Genomic DNA, 14,089 nt, shown 5'->3' with positions numbered 1-14,089 from the left:
ACATCTTCACCCTTTCCTCAAATGTCGTAAGTCCTTGGTGACTTGCTCTTTCATATTTTAGACATGAACAATAAAAGCGGAATCTGTATTATGAAATTAAGCACACTAAAAAGTAGTTAGTAACATGCTGGAAAAATATATTAAAATCAATTTAATGTAAATCAGATTAAATAATGTTGTAGTTCATAATGTGTAGGGGCATGCAGCCTGGGCCTCTTCTAGACTATGTATGTATGTCTGGTTTAGACTTTCTCGGATGAAATTCCTTCAGTCAGGTTGGCGTAGGATACTACCTCCTCCGCCCAGGTGAACTACCATCCTCCAAAAACACTGGCCGAATGGTCATCTCTGTATGTGGAAAGGAACGGCCATCACAGCAGTTCTTGTGAAGGTACAACAAGCATTGGCAAATCCAATAGGTTTGGTGTTATCCGCCAGTTTTTTGGCAATTCTTGTTTTGTTTTGTCATGGTTTTTGCAAAACCTTATTGTTCACAAACCTGGCAGATGTAAAAAAAAAAAAAAAATGACTAAAGGCAAAAATGTTTTTAGTTCTCAAAAAAGCATACATTGCCACATTACTCCCTGGCCATGAAGTTAACTACTTTGGGTGTGGATGTGCTCATTGTGAATGGGCAGCATGCCTGTAATATAGTTGATGTACCTCCCGCATGCATCTCGTGCACTGTTTAGCTCATGAAGTGTTTCCAGGCAGTTTGTTGTGAGTGTTATGATTTAATGTACATTCATGCATGGAGGAGACACTAGTGAAGATTCAAATGGAAATGGTCAGTTCTTGTGCGACCCCTGAGCCAGATGGACGCAGCATGCTGAGGGTGATGGAAGAAAAGGAAAAAAGCAAGCTTTCGTCAGCCTCACTTTGGTTGGTCTTACTCACCACAATGCCGTAACTCATAGTGAAGTTAGCCAATGGCTGAAGTGGGCTGCCACATTTCCCCTTGGTGCGTGTTTCAGTGGGTGGGAGAAAAATGTGATTGACACAACCACAGACAAATGAGTGACTTGTGGCTGTAAACCCCTACAAATATCTATTTCATACACATAATTTGAGTAAAATCATAAGTTTTGTCTAACACAGACCTAAAAAAGTCAATTGTTCTACAACTGGCTGCTAACCTTTTGCCTTTGAGAAAGAGCGGAAGAAAGAAAGAAAGAGAGAATTGAAGAAAAGAAAGAAAGAAGGAAAGAAAGAAGAAAAAAAGAAAAATGCAAGAAAGAGGGCAAGAAAAAAGATGGATGAAAATGGAAATAAAGAATGATAGAAAGATAGAAAGAAAGGAAAAAAGGGAAAAGAAGCAAAGAAAGAGAGCAAGGAAGAAGGAATGAAAGCAAGAAGGAAAGAAATAAGAAAAGAGAAAAAAGGAAGGAAAGAAACAAAGAAGAAAGGAGGAAAAGTAAGGAAGAAAGAATGAATAAAAGAAGGAAAAAGGAAAGAATGAAAGATGGAAAGAAAGCATGAAAGAAAGAAAACAGAATGAAATAAGAAAGATGAAAAGGAAGGAAAGAAAGAAGGCAAGAGAGAAAGAAAGAAGGAAAGAAAGAAACAAGGAAAGAATGTAGAAGGACAGAAAGAAGGAGAGAAGGAAAAAAAATTAAACAATGTTACAAGTGCTGCAAATTAAAGACGATACAGGTTAACTTTCTCCCTGAGCAAAATTTACTAACAAGCCAGTGGTAAAATTGTGTCCAGAACAAGCGAGTTCTGAAGAATTGTCCACTTATAATTTCACATGTATAATATTTAAGCTTTAGGTTTGTGTAGTGCATGCATGGTAAAAAGAGAATAACTGAATACAGAACAGTTTCAAATAGACGCAATGTGGCATTGTGTGAAATAGCAGCAGCTGTGAAATAGCAGCAGCCAGATAAACAAAGGACATTTCAAAAGGAATTTACAACAGCATTAGGAGGCGCAGACACTGACAGTGATGAAGCGTGGAATGTGGCCTGCGCTCACATCTGGTAGAAAGTTCCTGCTTTCACTTCAGGCTCTAAACACAAATGCAACACAAAGTAATTATACAGCAAAAACAAAAGGACTAGCACTGAAGGGGACTACCTTGTGTGCAGATGTGCTCATTATAAAAGAGCAAAATGCATTCACTAAGAGTGAAGTTAAATAGTGGCCCATTGTCCCATGCTGTATGCTGTAGTGAGTAGAAACAAAATGTGAATGACACAATCACAGGGCATTTGATGAAGAGAGGCAGCTGAAAGTCCCTTTAAGTAAACGTATTATACATATAATCTTAGTAAAATCGAAAGGTTTTGGCTAACACCAGACCTAAAACCTTTTGTGGATGTCCGCTCTCAGTTTTGAGGGCTGCCCACAAACCTTTAACATTTTTTGTTTTTTAAAAGCAAATTCCTAAAGTATTTTCTCCAACGGTGTGAGGGTAATTTTTTTCTGTCAATCACTGCCAGGTTTTTCTTTGCGTTGAGGGACAGAAAAAAGAACATCAGAACGTCCATCCTTAACAGTAATGTAATCCCCTCCCTTATGTTTTGCCCATTTCTAAATGATGCAGACGGACCAATAGTTTGGCATACAAGAAACTTCGTTGCATTTCTGATAGAGCACATATGCTGACAAACTCTAAATCAGGCTCTAAATCTTTCCTGTAATGACCCACAGCATGCAGAAAATAAGCATAAGTATTGACTTGCTCTTAATTGTGGCTCTTTAAAAACAAAAACAGATCAGAAGAAGGAAAAGCCAGTTCTTGTTTATGTGAAGCTGGAGCTGTACTTATTCTCACTGACCTGCCTTTCCCTTAGATGCTAGCTCTGGCAGCAGGCATTAGAACATCATTCCTCAACTGTATTACAGCTAAACAGATACATCATTTCTTTATCGCAGGTGATTAGAGAGGTTACAACCCAACTGTAATAAGATAATCAGAGACAGGCTTTAATACAGGGATTGCAGGGTCCCCTGTAATAATAATAGTAAACAGTAGGTTAGGGTTTTGGCCAAGTGAATGTTGAAGTGTGGAAAGAGGGGCTAATAGGAAGAGGGGACAGTCAAGGGATGAAAGTGGGCAGAGGCGTTTTGCTGTCAGAGTTGCTGAAAGTTATAAGGAAGAGTTTAATAAGGAGATCAGATCTGAATTAAATGGTGACAGTCTTGGACTTAGAGCCGCATGGCTATTTAATACGGTGCAGCAGTCGGTCTTCAGGCTTGGAATGAGTCTGAGGAGAAACCGAACAAGTGCCGGGAGATTGTGGATTTGCAGTAAAGGAGGAGGGCATGGACAGAGCGGAGATACATGGATGACAGTGAAAGTGTAAGAGGTATTGGTGTCTTGTGGGCAAGCTTAGTGTAGTAGAGAGGAGTGGAGAGGGAAAGAGAAATATGTTCTAGGAGGAACTAGTGTCAACTATGAGGGAAGCGGTGCGATTATGAGGAGGACGGAGGATTGTGCTATGGAAACAGACTTTGGGTAGAGGAAACTGAAGGAACCAGGAGAATTTGCAGCTGCAAGTGTAGAGGAAAAAGATAGCATTTGGAAGAATTAGTATTTGACTAAATGAAAGCTGTATGTAAGGTTTGGCAGAACTGTATTGTGCCCTAACTGTTCAGGAGTCGATGGTTCTACTGCTTGCGCGGTAGACACATGTAAGTGGAGTTACTGAAGCCAGGCCCTCAGAGACATTGAAGGTCTGGGTTTTGTTGAGTCCGCCGGCCTCAGCAAGGAGTCCTCTCCAAAGGGTGAGAGGGGCTTGGATGGATCTGATGTGGTTGAGGAAGGCTGGGGATCGGCCAGAATTCCCATGCCAAGTCATGTATCGGAGAGTGGATAGAGGGTTGGGATAGCCTCTTGTCGCTGACAGGGTGCGGTTGGATTTACCAAAGGTGGGACTGCAGGCAGATGGAAAGGAAATGAGTGAAAGTGAGTGGGGAAAGTTCTAATAGGGTTATTCAGAGTTCCGCAGTCTGCTTTCCATTTTGGGGGCACAAGGAAAAGCCTTCTCGAAAATGAAAAATAAAAATGAGCCTCACATTCTGGGAAAAATTCTGAGAGTGTCAGAGCCATATTTTTGTTTTTTGAGTTTGTTTTTGTGGAATACAGGAGCTTGCTGAGTGGCTGCCTGATATATGGAGGGCACTCTGCAAGCTTACAGTGCCTTCAGAGCCTCCGCCGTGGCCGCCGCTCCTCTGGAGGCACGCAGGTCTCCCCAGGGAGGCTGGGAGCTATAAATAACAGATTTGTAGTTTGTCCGGGCAGCGAGTCCATGCCTCCGCGTGCCTGGAGGAATGGAGCACAGTCTGTAAACTCTAAGTAACCCCATAGGTCCAGGTGAAGTGAAGATGGCGATCAAAGCATCAAGTTCAAGGTTCAGGAAGAAGTCACCAGAATGATAGAAGTGTCAGAGGGTGGGAATGTCTGGAACAAGATCACGCTCCTCAGAGAACTCCCAAACCGAGCTTATACAATAGGACAATGCTGAGGAAAGAGGAGGACTGAGGCCACAAATTGGATACTTTGTTTCTCTCCTTCAGTTCCGGATTCTTGATATATTTGAATTTTGAATTCACCACGTTGAACACTTTGATGTTTAATTTGTGCTCACTGTGTAAACTCATGTTTGACTTCAGACTATTAATGTTAATAATACAAAGAAATGTATTTAAGTGTGTGTTGCTGCAGAATTGAGAACATTATGTTATAGAATCTGGTAAGGGGAACACTTCTTCATCGGTGGGCCTGGGCACTGCCCCGCAATCCTTTTACCACCCTCCCCTTTATTTCCAGGTGGGTGTACTCCAGTACGGCGAGGAGGTGGTGCACGAATTCCACCTGAACGATTTCCGCTCCGTGAAAGAAGTGGTGGAAGCCGCCAAGAACATTGAGCAGCGAGGAGGCACCGAAACCCGCACCGCGCTGGGCATAGAGAGGGCACGGTAAGGCCTTGGGGGCCAGGACGGCCTGGCCACAGGTGTTGGGGTCTGCACCGGGGCCAAGACAAGGGTAGGGCAGAACCAGCCCATCGCCTTCACATGGGCACACGTGAAAAAGTAAACAGCCATCACTCTTCCTTGTAATCTTTAGGGACAAACACCAGTCGACTAGACTAAAGTGATTTCTGCTGTGTTCTCCCTTGAAATGCATAGAATGTCATTGATTCACACATTATTTTATCATCATACTAAAAAAATCTGAATATGCTGCCAAGGTGCCCATCAGACATCTAATTCATGTTTCCTGGTATTGTCCTGTCTAAGGTGCATCGACAACATATATAAGACCAGAACACCCATTTAATAAAGTGCACGCAAACATTTGTATTTTGGTGACCACAAAGCCGAGATATTCCCTTACAAGGTGCTCCATCCCTTTCAATGTGTATTTGGTTTCTACCACAGCAATAGATCCCTATGCAACAGTCCATGAACACTGCAAACTCCACAGGGCCCATAGCGCACATAGCATTTTATTGTGGCCTTGCAATTTATTTATTATTTTCAAACAGTCAACATTCCAGACGTTTCATCATCCCTGTGCCATAGAAAATGTCCATCATATATACTGCAAAAACCAAAGGAAATGATGGACGGAGTGTTGAACATTGCAAGCACTCACCCCCAGTCAACAGATCTGGGTTTGATCCATCACCGTTCTTTAGCCCACTCTGCCACCCCAGTTCAGACATGGCCATATGCAAATCAGTCTGACCCTGTGCCTCATGGGAGCAGTCCAGCCCGAACTGCCAAGCCATGCCTTCTCTGGACCGGAAACAAGCTTCATAGGACCGGTTTCTGGCATTTCAGCCGTCTTCAGCCAGGCTTGCTTGAATCCAGTGGCAAAGTGAGCAAGGGACTCACGTCTGAGCATACCCTGCCAACTTATGGCGAACAAAGCGGTACAAAAGGGGGTGGTGATGGACGGAGCATCAGAACCAATCAAACACAACCCAGTCAACAGATCTGGGTTTGATCCATCACCGTTCTTTTGCCCACTCTGCCACCCCAGTTCAGACATGGCCATATGCAAATCAGTCTGACCCTGTGCCTCATGGGAACAGTCCAGCCCAAACTGCCAAGCCATGTCTTCCCTGGACCGGAAATAACGGTGATGGATTAAACCCAGATCAGTTGACTGGGGGTGAGTGCTTGCAATGTTCAACACTCCGTCCATCATTTCCTTTGGTTTTTGCATCATATATACTGGGCAAGCACGCAGTTTCTGTTCCTGAGAATAAACACATCACAGCAATGAGCAAGTGTTAACTTGCTGGGGAAGATAGCCACCTGAGAACCTGTGCCAGGTAATATAATATGACAGTTCATGTACTGGAGAAAATCCTATTAATTAATTAATTTTTGCCCCAAAAAACATGATGGTCATTAGTGTTTATGCCTCAGAGAATAAGAGTGATACGATTAAAGGTATTTCAGGTCTCACAGTTACTGCCCACACCTTATTTATGATTGAGAATATTGGTTTAGAGAACAAAAACATGACACAGACACCATGCTCCTCACTGGAATTAGCAGCTCAGTGAACAACACATCTGTCAAAGGTATTGTGAGAAATTGGGTTGCTGGTTTAGGTGGTGTGAGCCATTCTCGAGCATCAGTCGCAATCCTTGGCAGGATCTACCACAATAATCACTAAATCAACCTGTGCTTAACCCTCTGGTAGCTTGGCATAAAAGCAGTCAGGCTTAACCCCTTCCCCGCTCATGACGGAACCACTCCGTCATGAGCCACGGTTGCGCTGTGCTCATGACGGAGTGGTTCCGTCATGCTGCGGCCGCTGGCCGCCGCTCCGCCCACGCGGCGCTAATTCCCCGCCTGTGCGGGCGATTAGCGCAGTGGGCGGAGACGTGACGGAACCACTCCGTCATGAGCACAGCTCAACCGTGGCTCGTGACGGAGCGGTTCCGTCACGAGCACAGCGCCACCGCGCTGCCCCCAAACCCCCCCCAGCGCCGCGGCGGAATTCTTGCCGCGGCAAAGGGGTTAACTTAGAGGCAATGTGTAAACACTAATAAAGTGAAAACACAATGCAAGAAAAATCGCGCACCAATTTAGAAAAATAGAGTAAAATGTAATAAATTATTTGACCCCAAAAAGACAACAATCCAATCATTAGAACCTAATATATACAATATCAAAGATTTAAATAGATATAGCGCCTAAAACATTAAGCACCAATCGTCGAGACCAGGATAAAGTCACAAGTTCAGGCCGATGGCGATTGAGCACGGGCCAGATACAGTGACAAGCTTAGTCTTGCTGTAAAAGTCACCATCTCAAAGTCAGGCGCTAAGAGTCCAGTTCACAGTGGAGGAGGCTGCGAGTAGCAGGAAGAGCGAAAATGACAACTTTCAAAAAGTGGCATTTTCAGAACTGTGGCTTAAACTCTGACTTTAACATAAAAAAATATATATTAGTAATAAATAAATATGATATATATGTATCTACATATATTACCTACGGGTGGTCGCCAGTAGGTAGTTATAGTTAGGACCTAGTTTCCATAGGAAGAGTCTTTTTTGTTTTGCCAATATCTTTGACACGTTTGACAAATCTTCACAAACGTTTCAAAGCGAATACAACGCTCACTTCAGCTACTGTCTTGAAAGTTTCGGGGTGATTCATCAAGCGGGGGTGGGCTAAGAAAAAGGGGAGGAGCCTAAACACGTTTTCCCCACGTTAAATACCATGGGGATTTTTAACACAACTACAGCCTAAACCACTGGATGGTCCAGAAAGCAACCTGTTTCTGGTTTGGTGTAAATCCGTTCAGTAGTTTTAGAGATATTAAACGAAAACCAAATTTGTATATCTGGGATCGTAGATCCTCTGTGGATCCGACAATCCTTGTGCTGAAATCTGATTGGCTGCCAACACTTCAACCAGGAAGTGTTGACAGCCAATTTGGGACTTACCATCAGTCGAGACCCACCATAAACGATGAAAATAAAGAAACGGGGAAGGGTAGGAATACCATGACCCCCTAGGTGTGGTGGTGGGATCCCACAGGGACCCCACTGGGGGTTAAAACATTTTCTTTTGCAATTTTGCAGCAAAATCACGGGTGGATCCACAAATTCATGACAAAATTGAAATTTAAAGACAATCGCAGTGTCCTGTGCTTGTTTTTGTTTCAGGCCCCTGGTGGGCTGGGTCCCGGGGGTATGTGGGCATGGAAAAAAAATTAAAACAAGGCATGCGCATGGGGTCCCCAAAGGCTCTTTTTAGCCACAGGGACAACCACCACTCCAAGGCTTTATTATAAAATGGGAGGGAGATTCCGTGGACCACCCTCCATGGGATCTTTTTGGCACTGGGGACCAACACCTCCATGGGGCTTCATTTAAAATATTGAGGGGGGTCCATATTAGAGGGGGGCCGCACAGACAGCCCTTTATGGGCTCTATAGAGCCCTGGGAACCACCACCTTTCCGGTGCTTAAAACCAATAATTAGCGGGTGCCACGTGAACCTCATGTGCCCCGGGGACCACCATCTCCCTGGGGCCAGCAATTGAAATAGATGAGGAAGGCCATATACGGCCCCGGGCATCACCACCTCCCCAGGGCTGGCCCGTGAAAACAGAATGGCCCTGGGGACCGCAAGCCCCCAGGGCTGGCTCCCTATGTCCTGGGGTGCCCACCCCTGGGGCATAGCTGTTTGCTCTGATTTGGCGGGAGCTTTGACAGCGCCCACCAAGTCAGAACATACACTAACTCCGCTCCCAGCACTACTGATCTCCCACAAAAGGAGCTGCATGTTTAGCAGCTCCCTGTGCGGGAGAGCAATGCTGGCTCCTGCTGGAAGCGGGGAACCGGCAGGGACCGCGGGGGAATTCAGGCTTCCTGCAGTCCCCAATGGTGCTGACTGGGTGGGCTTCACGGCACCCAGCATGTCAAGTTTGGGCCAGGGGCTGAAATTTGCCCAGGGAGGGGGGCCAAGTGACCCCTCTTCCGCATTGAATCTTGGCTGGGCCCCAAGGGGTGGGGTACTGGAACCGAAATCAGCCCAGGGAGGAGGCGGTGTGGCCTCCCTCCCCCATTAAGTCTTGTCTGGGTCCCAGTGGATGGGGTCCCCAGGGCTGTTTTGGCCCTAATGCTCATTTCATAGAAATTAAACCTCAACAGGAGGCATTAACAAATATAAACATAGCAGGTGCCCCTGCTGCAGCTCCACTTCTATAAAGGACAAATGATCTTAAACACAACTCGAATTGGAGCCAGACGCGGATGGGGGCAGTCGCTTACAACAGATACACTCTCCACTACTCGGAGATGGGAACTTTTCCATAAATATTGAGCACAGCTACCGAAGAAATTCGTCTACCTTACAAGGATTGGGCCCCCCCCCCCCGTCGATTGTCTGTATGACCTGGAATTATCGTCATACATAAATGATTGATAACTAGACAGTGTTCAGCCGTGAACAAGTCGCATGTACAATAATACTAGAGGCGACGAAACACGTGTTGGCTTGGAAACCACTGTGAAGACTGCAAAATTACTATGAGAACAAGAATATTAAATTGAAGAAAGAAACGGAGATTCACTTATTGTGTTACATGTTTTACTTGACGCATTAATTTATGTAAACTTTATTTCTGCGTGTGCTTGGGTACCTTTGTTCTTGACCTTTGTGGCTCTGACCACAATCCTTTTTGGAGGCTAGTGGTTCTCCCCTACCCTTGAGCACCGCCACTGATTTAGAACGTCACTAATACCAGGTGTACTCACTACAAGCGCCTAGTCTCTATTAAAAATACCACTGCCTAGTTCAAGACAAATGATCTTAACACCTGGCCTTGGGGAAGGCAAAGCAAGTGTGCTTTCTTGGCAGTTCCGTTTTGCAAAACGATCTGAAATGCTTCGTGGAGGTGAATGCATCATTGATCTATTGGAGCACAATCTGTATGTGATTGTGACAAGTGGGTTCTTTGTTGTTCTGTTCTGGTGAGAGTAGAGTCCATGGTTCTCCCTTTAAATGAATACGAGTATGGAAATGTGCAAATCACTTGGAGCTTCGCCCGTTTGGCCCCGCCCACCCTAATAGTATGCAAAGGTCTTACAACCTTTTTCCAGGATGATGGACAACTGAACAAGCGGCCCCCCAGTGCACTTCCCGCTGATATTGCTGAGGTGTTTTTGATGCAGAGGAATTTGAGGACATTTCCAACAAACAAAGAAGCTCTTGCATCATATAGTTAAGTTGAAAGACCCTTGTTTGGTGGAGATTTACCTCGTTGCAGCCTTGTTGTCTTCTCTATAAGGGATTCGTGTTATCACATATATCTGGATGAAGAAGCACCAGAAACAATCACATTGCAAAAATGCACACAAGGTCACTGGTGAAATTTCCTCATGCTCCATTGCACAGCTGTAAAGCAGAATATGTACTGGATATTTATCCAAGGACTAGCACTTAGTAATTAGCCAGTAGAAAGTATTCCACTTGGGTAGATATTTTGGGCAACACTGTGGACTCTTGTTGGATAAAAGGGCAGGTGTGGTTCCTTTGTGGCCGAGTCTCTCACACAGCTACTGACACACCCACACAGACACTTAGACATCCACTCACACACTCAGGCACTCACCCACCAACTGACAGACCCACTCATACACTGATACACCTACTCACAGACCCATAGAACCACTCACAGACCCCTTCAGACACTCTTGCCCTCACTCACCGACCCACTCAGACATGTACACCCACTCACAGACCCACTCAGACTTACACACCCACTCACAGATCCACTCACAGACTCATGCACTCACTCACAGACTGACTCACACACTCATGGAGGCACTCGCAAACATACTCAGACACTTACACCCACTCGCAGACCCACTCAGACACTTACTAATCAGACACTCATGCACCTACTTAGATACCCACTCAAGCACTCACACACCCACTCACAGACCCACTCAGACACTCACGAACCAACTCACCCACCCATTGAGACACTCACTCACACATCCACTGAGACACTCATGCACTAACTCACACACTCACTTTAAAAGGTTGCAGGCTACAGTTAAGAAATAAAATCTAAAAATCCTTAGAAATTCACTTAAAAAACAAAGGTTACAGGCACATTAAAGTTATGAAGCAGCATTAAAAAACTTAGAAATTCACTGAAAATAACAAATGTTACAGGGACAATATAGTTAGGAAGCAACATTAAAAAACCTTAGAAATTCACTGAAAAAAACCCAAAGGTTACATGGACATTAAAGTTAGGCTAAAATTTCGCTCATACAAAACCAGTAAAATTCAGCAGTTATAGTTAGCTGATCTAACTAGAACGTATGCCCCTGCAATGCACTGCTTATGACCTCACATGTTATATCACTCATTACATGGTCAGTGACATCACTGTTGACAGCTCAAATGGCACCACTGATGACATCATCCATAGAACCACTCATACACCCAGTCACACACAACCTGCCATACACCCACTGACCTGCCCATAAAACCACTCACACAGCCACCACAGAGCTACTTACACCCACACAGCCATTCGCTCACCTATACAGCTACACCCACTCCCAGTATTAACCCTTGCAGCCACTTACACACCCAGCCTCTTAACAGAGCCACTCATTCAACCACCTTCATACTCACTCACCTATAAATTCACTCTCCAATACAGACTCCCATGCACACTCAGTAAGCAAACATCCACTCAAACACCCTGTCACTCACCCAAACAGTCGCTCACACAGCCACTCAGAAACCCATACAGACACTCAAACACACACACTCACTCACCCACCCTCAATGTCCCTGTAACCCTAGTTGTTTTCAGTGAATATATAAATTTAACTAAGGTTACAGGGACATTGTGGGTGGGTGTATGGGTGGGTGAGTGGGTGTGTGTGTGTGTATATATATATATATATATATTCACCAAAAACAACTAAGGTTACAGGGACATTGTGGGTGGGTGAGAAGGGGTGTGTGTGAGTGGCTGTATGGGTTTCTGAGTGGGTGTTCAGTAAAAAACAAATATATATCTATATATATATATAAATATATGTGTATATTTTTTTTTTCACTGAAAAAAACAAAGTTTACAGGGATGTTATAGTTAGGCTCAAATTTCACTGATACAAAACCAGTGAAATTCAGCAGTTATAGTTAGCCGATCTAACTATAACTTATGCCCCTGCAATGCACTGCTTATGACCTCACATATTACATCACTAATGACATGGTCAGTGACGTCACTCATGACATCTCAAATGACTTAAACACCCACTCACAGATCCACTCACAGACTCATGCAATCACTCACAGACTGACTCACACACTCATGGAGGCACTCGCAAACATACCCAGACACTCTCACATCCTCTCACAGACCCACTCAGACACTTACTCAGACACTCATGCACCCACTGAGACACCCACTGAAACACTCACACACCCACTCACAAACTCACTCAGACACTCACACACCCATTCACCCACCCATTGAGACACTCACGCACTTACTCACAAAGCAGGAAGCAGCATTAAAAATCTAAGAAATTCACTGAAAATAACAAAGGCTACATGGACATTATAGTTAGGAAGCAACATTAAAAAACCTTAGAAATTCTCTGAAAAAAACTAAGATTATAGGGACGTTCCAGTTAGGAAACAACAATACAAAACCTTAGAAATTCACTGAAAAAAACCAAAGGATACATGGACATTATAGTTAGGCTCAAATTTCACTCATACAAAACCAGTGAAATTCAGCAGTTATAGTTACCTGAGCTAACTATAACTTATGACCCCTGCAATGATCTGCTTACGACCTCACATATTACATCACTCATGACATAACTAATTAAATCATCCATAGATCCACTAACTCATCCGCTTATACCCCCAAACAACCTCACATACACCCACACACACCTACACAATCAGGCACAACCCCGTTCACAGACCCATAGAACCGCTCACACACCCACTCACTCACCTTTATTTTTCCTCTTTCTGCTGTCATAGCTCCCGCCAAGCAAAAGCAAACAGCTATATCCTGAAGATGGGCACCTCGGGAGATAACAGGAAACAGCCCTGTGGAGTTGCAGTCCCCAGGGCCATTATTGGGTCCAGGAGGAGGATTGTGTGGCTCCCCTCCTTCAATTGGCACGGGCCGGCCCCGGGGAGATGGTGGTCCCTGGGGCTGAATATGGCCTAGGAGGGAGGCCGCTTGACCTCCCTCCCTCTTTTATACATTTGATAGACCTCAGGGAGGTGGGGGACCCAGGGGACTGGGGGGTCCGCACAACCCCTCTTTAAATACTGTATTTTAGCCCAGGGACAGTGGTGGTCCCAGGGAGTTTAAACAGCCCCAGGAAGGTGGTCTACACGCCCCCTCCATCTTAAAAATAATGCCCTGGGGAAGTGGTGGCCCCGGGGCTCCCTTGAGCTTGTGGAAGGGAATCCTCACAACCTCCTCAATTACAATCAAAAAGACCTGAGGAGGTGGTTTCCCCTAGGGCTCAATAGAGCCATAGGAGGGGTACTTGTGTGCCCCCTCCATTTTACCACATGTTCCCGGGGGCTATATTATGAACAATCACAGTAGATCTCACTGTGCCGAATTCGCAATTTTCAGCAAAATGTTTTACAAAAATGCTTTTACCAAGTTTTAGGGCGTGAGCACAATCACTTTAGCAGTAGTTAGCATGGTAAAGTGCACAGAGTCCTAAGGCCGACAAAAACAAATTCAGCAAAACAGGAGGAGAGAAGGCAAAACGTCAGGTTCAAGACTACTCTAAGGATGATAGGTTTAACAGGTATTATTAACCCAGAAATATATTGATAAGAGTTACTGGCTGAAAGAACAGGGCCACCAGACATGCCCATCACAGTTAGTGGTACCTATACATTGGCGATCAGGGTTACTGATCAATAGAGATCATGCCCAGCAGTGTTACTGAACAAGAGAACAGGATCCCCTAAATTACAGTTCCCCAAAGCACATTACTAAGTGATATGCCATGCCTATGAGAGCGTGCCCCAGGGAACAAACAAATAAAAGTCACGGACCCAGAAAATCACTATCAGAGTTCCTGGCCCAG

At 44.7% G+C, this 14,089-nt stretch overlaps 1 protein-coding gene across 2 annotated transcripts in view; it reads left to right on the top strand.

The window, feature by feature from the left end:
• ITGA11 (integrin subunit alpha 11) overlaps positions 1–14,089 on the top strand; it is a 508,108-nt gene that overhangs the window by 235,088 nt on the left and 258,931 nt on the right. For both annotated transcript variants that reach the window (XM_085644636.1, XM_085644637.1), the window contains one exon: positions 4,778–4,926. In XM_085644636.1, coding sequence (XP_085500762.1) covers positions 4,778–4,926 — 149 coding nt within the window. The remainder of the gene's footprint in view (positions 1–4,777; positions 4,927–14,089) is intronic.

The sequence above is a fragment of the Triturus cristatus genome, chromosome 3_1, assembly GCF_964204655.1.
Source record: "Triturus cristatus chromosome 3_1, aTriCri1.1, whole genome shotgun sequence".
Classification (NCBI taxonomy): Eukaryota; Metazoa; Chordata; class Amphibia; order Caudata; family Salamandridae; genus Triturus; species Triturus cristatus.
This window is presented reverse-complemented; position numbering and strand designations above follow the sequence as displayed.